The sequence below is a fragment of the Nelumbo lutea genome, chromosome 6 (assembly GCF_056320005.1).
Source record: "Nelumbo lutea isolate HS-2025 chromosome 6, American lotus-T2T, whole genome shotgun sequence".
Taxonomy (NCBI): domain Eukaryota; kingdom Viridiplantae; phylum Streptophyta; class Magnoliopsida; order Proteales; family Nelumbonaceae; genus Nelumbo; species Nelumbo lutea.
Window position 1 is genome coordinate 12,030,886 of NC_142689.1, and position 6,000 is coordinate 12,036,885.

The following is a 6,000-nucleotide window of genomic DNA, read 5'->3' on the forward strand; positions in this document are numbered from 1 at the left end:
GTCTGACCCATTTTGAGGTCATTCCTGAGTATATCAACTAGGCCCAACCTATAGTGGGGTTGGGTTGAGCTGGGTCGGGTGGGTTGATCAGGTTTGAAAGAAAATATGATTACACTTTTATATGATTATCATTTAGTGAGATTTATGGCGTAATTTAAGAATAAATTTGGTTGAAAATATGCATTCACAAATGTACATATACATATTTTATACACATATAATGTATATATAATTAGAAAATTATGATTTTATATAAATATAATGCATCTATGTAGCGGTGGCAATTGGGCGGGTTGAGCTCAACCCATCTAATCCGTCAACCCATTAATGATCCAGTTATATAAAATTAAATGGTTTGGGTTCAACCCAAACCCGCTTTAACCCAATTCAATCCGCCCAAATTCTCTCTCTTAACAAATAAGTTGGTCATAACTCATAGCTTGGTGGTAATTGTAGTTACTATTTACACAAGCATTGAAGGTTCAAATCACATTACATGCATGTTATTTTTACACAAGCGGCGAAGCCATTTGACTATGTTTGGATTTTGGGTTTGATTGAACCACTCAAGTTCAAACCGGTCAGACCAACTTGAACTATCTAATTGGATTATCTTCGAGCTAATCACATCAAGGGTGATTGAACCTTTAGATCTGGATCAATCTGGTCAAACCGGACTGGATTGGTTTAGTCAATGGTGGATGACTTGGACCAGACCATATCAGGTTTGTGCACAGGTTTGGGACCAAACCAACTGACCCGAAGCTGGTCAACGTAAGTAAATCGGGTTGGTTCAGATTCGGGTAGGGTTGTGTGGATATTGGTCGTTTGGATGATCTAGACTGGGCAAAGCACGTGGACACCGAACTATCCCGTCCGAAATCATTTCAGATTTGGGTCGACCCGGATCAGGCTGCGCTATGTGAATATTGGTTGGACCGAATGACTCAAACCAAGTAGAGCAAGCGGTACCGAACCATCCTGCCCGGTGTCTATTTCGAATTCGAGTCGACCAATTGGTATATGCTGAATCAAGTCAGGCCGCGTTGAACTGGTTCGGACTCGGGTCAAATTGATTTAGATTTATGTTGGGTGAATTGTGTTGATTCAAGACAAAACTAAATTTAGTCAATAATTAATAGAAAATTAATGCATTAATTATAAATTATTTAATTCAAATAAAGAAAAAAAAAGGCTAAAGAATTACTACTTATATTTGTAATGGTTAGTCCAATGGTTACCCACAACCCAACCCAACCCAACCCATTTAAATGAACGGGTTGGATGGTCAACCCATTTCCAAATCGCCAAATAAATGGGCGAATTGGATGAATTCAGTGGATTGGGTGAAAAATTGCCACCCCTACATCTATGTATGTATTTATTCGAGTGGGCTCAGGTTAGGTATGACATGGGTTGGGCCAAGTTAGGATTGGGCTTGGATTACTTGAGGCCTCAACCCAAGTTTAGGCTAGGCCTGAGTCTTTGGTCGAGGCCCAACCTACAACCCAAAAATGCTGTAGCCCTACCAAAAGAATAGTAATTGCTAGCTAGTTTATCTGAACCAACTAGTTGCAGATCTGTTCAAACTACTGAACAAACAATAGTTATTGTAGATCTGATGCCAAAGCCCGATCCAACCTAGCCTACAACCTAGCCTACGATCAGCCCTAGTTAAGAGGGATTTAAGGGGAAAAGAAGAATATAGGACCTGAGAGGTTTCTTACTTTTTTTTTTTTTTTTATTTCGACTTTTTATATCTTTTTATAATTTAGTTTAAGTATGAATAAGTATAAGCAATGTGTGACAAATGAGAGAAGGATTTTTCTGTGAGCATTCAGGTAAGAGGACTCTTGGCATCCCTCTTTCCTCTATGTGTCATAGGTATAGATTCAATAGACACATGCCAAGAGATATATATGGAGAGAGAGAGAGAGAGAGTCCAGAGCAGGTAGGTTTGTTCTTTGTATCACCACTTGCCAAGCAAGTTATGACTTGTGAGACAATATGGCTCTTTTTCATTGTGAAGGTACGTAAACTGGTACTTCTTTACTGAAATAATCATTTATTTTATTCCTTTACTTTGTAAATCAACTTATTTAGATATTATAATCAGATATATTACTGGTGAAAGAGTCCAAATAGGACCCCCCTTCCATGATGAAAAGAAGAAAAAAATCAAGTCACCTTTTGAATTTATTATTGGATTTCTTTGTTAATAACCAAACAAAGCTCTTGACCAGACCAACTGATGGCCTGGTGACTCAGTTGGTGGGGTCTCTAGCTGGTCGTAGCTAGGGCTGTAAGTTGAGTTGGCACCGATTAACATTTTATACTTGTTCAGGCTTACCCATTCAAATTTTGGGAAAAGCCCAACCCAAAACCTACCCAAGTTCCACCCGTAATGGAAGCAGAGACTCGGGATCAAATCTAGTTGGCTTGGGCTACTCCCATTGTCTAGCCCCATGAGGCTACATCAGGGCATGGATTATAAAAAAAAAAGAAATTAAAAAACAATTAAAACCTCTTTGCCAGAGATCATCATAGGTCCTTAAGACAGGTGAACCTAATTTAATTCAAAATCCAGAACTTAAAGTTTTGTGGTTACTGTGATATTTCAGTGAGATCAGAGTTTATGAACAAATCATTCTTGGGCATTTAAAGGGACTGAAACATGTTATAAGTAATACCATAAACATGCTATCTGAAACTTTTCTTTCGTATCTTCGAGGACTATGTTGCTGGTTTAATGAAGTTTTTGTTTATTTTTTTATTTTTTATTTTCCCTTCTCGGCCTACTGTTCAGTAATTAACCATTATCAAGCATTGCCCAAATCAAGGAAATTTGTAAATTCTAATTAGAGGGGGAGTTTTCTAATGTTTACATATTCATATATCATCCGAATTGAATGATGATCCCATGCAGCGTTACTCCATGGGGCTGGGGCATCTGCATCTCCACATGGAATGGAGCATACGTTTTTGGCGGTCTGAACCATTGGATATATCACAAAGGGCCCACCTTGGTAGAAGTTTTCTTGACTGGTAAAAATGTCAGCTCTGACCATTTAGCCACATAGCAAGTTATATAGTCTGATTTCTCCACATCAAACTTGAGTATTTTTTTTTTCAAAAAGCCCTCGAGACTTGAGTAGTAATTCACTACAGACACCACAAAGAGCTGACATTATGAGACGACTCTCCGACTCATATCTTGGTCTTTGATTGCAAGTAATTGTACAGACTACAGATGACATGTCGCTCGTCGTTTTCCTTGTGAAGGGAACATATCAACTTGTTTAGATGTATATCAGCTAACTATTTTAGTAAGATATATAGTATTGGTGAAAGAGTCTTTATACGACCTTCTTCCCAAGAAAATGAAAAAAAAAAAAAAAGAAATTGGAAGCCTCCCCTTGAATCCATCATCGGACTTCTTTGTTAATAATCAAGCCAAGTAAATGCTCTTGACCCGAGATCATCCTAGGACAAGTCTATGACTCTCTGTCTCTACGTTGGGCAATGTAACAATTTAATCCTAAAAAAAAAAACCAAGTGGGCCGGTTAATAATTTAATTACCTGACAATCCAGTAGGACTTGAAGTTGAGTTGGTTCAGGAAGTTAAACCACTAGCCAGGTGGAGACTAAACCATGTATTTACCATATATCTGAAGATGAATTATACATTATCAGTGTTTGTGCATCTTTATAGGATCGAAAGGTTAATGGAGATCCATTATATTTTATGAACAACTTCTTTCTGGGGTATTTCTTAATTGGGCATTTCTTGGACTAATTAAGACAAGTGATAAGTTCGGGGAGTCACTCGATTTAATTAATTTCCTTCCTTTAATTATAATTATAGGTTGCATATATACGGGGAGTGAAATCTCTCTGGTATTAATTGGTGGTATTTCTTGTATGCATAGAGTTTCTCCCTAGATCTGAATCCAGTATTTTAGTACCGTCCATGAAAATGTACACATTCACGCAAAGGCAGCAAGCAAGAAAGCTAAGCAAAGCAACAATAAAGAGATACATTGAATTGAAGAAGACCACGTGAAGTCAGGGGGCTCTCTAAGCCCACATGCCAAGTTGCATCTCTTTCACTCAACATAGACTACCCGCCCCTCTACAGTCTACAGTCTACACCTTATGATTTGTATAAAAGGGGGGTGAAGGGAACCAACCATCAACACAAAGCAGCTGATATTCTAACCAAGGTTGCTACTGAGAAAGTGATCATTCTAATATAAAGCTAAATAAATGGCTCGAGCCATGGTGCGCCTTGTTGTTTGTCTTTTCCTCGTTTTCATGGTTGTTTTGGCCGAGGTAGCAAATGGCCAAGGCAATGGGAATGGGAATGGGAATGGAAATGGAAATGGGAATGGGAATGGAAATGGAAATGGAAATGGAAATGGGAATGGGAATGGAAACGGCAATCAGGTCGCCAAGGCAAAATGCAAGGTGGAGAAGTACTCGGCCTGCTACAATCAGCAGTTCCCATGCCCTGACAGTTGCCCCTACTCATGCTTTGTTGACTGTGTTACCTGCAAACCTGTTTGCAGTAAGTCCACTTTATCATTCTCTCTCCCTTAGTCCCTTTCATCATATAAACCCTTAATTATGATATTGGACTTGAGCAAAGAGATTGAAAGTTGAGCTGGTTCAAACATCGGTTTGAGATTGGTTCTCTTTTCTATAGAAAAGGGTCCGACCAAATTAGACAGTCAATCGACCTTTGGGTCTAGGCCTTTTAATTTGTATTCTTCGAGAATTTAACACTTTTGAGTGTTCATGTCATGTACAACAGGTTGCGACATTCCGGGGGCTGTGTGTCAGGACCCCAGATTCATAGGCGGAGATGGAATTACCTTCTACTTCCATGGCAAGAAAGATCGTGACTTCTGTCTTGTTTCTGACTCCAACCTCCACATCAATGCCCACTTCATTGGCCGCCGGAACCCCAACTTGCACCGGGACTTCACCTGGGTTCAGTCCATCGGTGTTCTCTTTGACACCCACCAAATCTCTGTTGGTGCCCTCAAGACCTCTACATGGGACGATGCTGTCGATCGTCTCTTCATTACTTTCAATGCTGAACCCATCTTCCTTCCGGAAGGTGAAGGTGTTAAGTGGCAATCAACCGTGGCACCAGGTGTTTCTATCACTAGAACCAAGGACACCAACGCTATCAGCGTTGAAGTCCAAGGGAACTTCAAAATCACAGCAACAGTTGTCCCTATCACCGAAGAAGAATCCCGAATTCACAACTATGGCATCACCAAGGATGATTGCTTTGCTCATCTCGAGCTTGGCTTCAAATTCTATTCACTCAGTGATGACGTGAACGGTGTGTTGGGTCAGACATACAGGAGAGACTACACCAGCAGGGTCAAGATATCAGCTGCAATGCCGGTGATGGGTGGTGTGCGTGAATTCTCCTCAACCGATCTCTTCTCCACTGATTGCTCAGTGGCTCGCTTCCGACGAGGACAGTTGCCAATAATCGGTGCTTCGGAATATGCCAGTATGGAGTGTGGAAGTGGCATAAGTGGTCGCGGAATTGTTTGCAAGAAGTAGAGAAAAGAAGAGATGGATTAATATGAAACTGCTGGTACAAACCGATATAAGTGTGTGAGCGTGTGTTGCTGTTCGTGTTTGCTGTTTTGTGTGTTTATGTTTGTGTTCATGTGCTTCTGTTTGCTACCTGGTTCAAATGATTGAGCCAGCAGCACATATACTATTGAAGACCTGATGTAAGAGATGTGCATTCTAGACCAAAAATGCATCTACATTGGCTGCTTCATACTATCAAATAAATGGATGGTTTCCTAAGAATACAATTAATTATTCTTGCTTAATGTTGGACCATTCAAAAGTAATTCAATCTCGTTTTCTAGATTCTTTCTTTGGGTTTTCATTCTTTGAGAGAAGAGTCATTTCCTTGGGGTTTTAGAGGTTGGTGGCATGGGTGGGTAGCAGAGACCTTGTCATCA

General features: G+C 40.0%; 1 protein-coding gene across 1 annotated transcript; it reads left to right on the forward strand.

Moving 5' to 3' along the window:
* Nucleotides 1-4,267: 4,267 nt before the first annotated feature.
* On the forward strand, nucleotides 4,268-5,746 carry LOC148847354 (uncharacterized). The gene is made up of 3 exons (XM_088949562.1): nucleotides 4,268-4,333; nucleotides 4,448-4,568; nucleotides 4,815-5,746. The coding sequence occupies exons 1-3, from the start codon at nucleotides 4,268-4,270 to the stop codon at nucleotides 5,582-5,584; spliced, it is 957 nt and encodes a 318-aa protein (XP_088805688.1). The 3' UTR covers nucleotides 5,585-5,746.
* The last annotated feature ends 254 nt before the right edge of the window (nucleotides 5,747-6,000 follow it).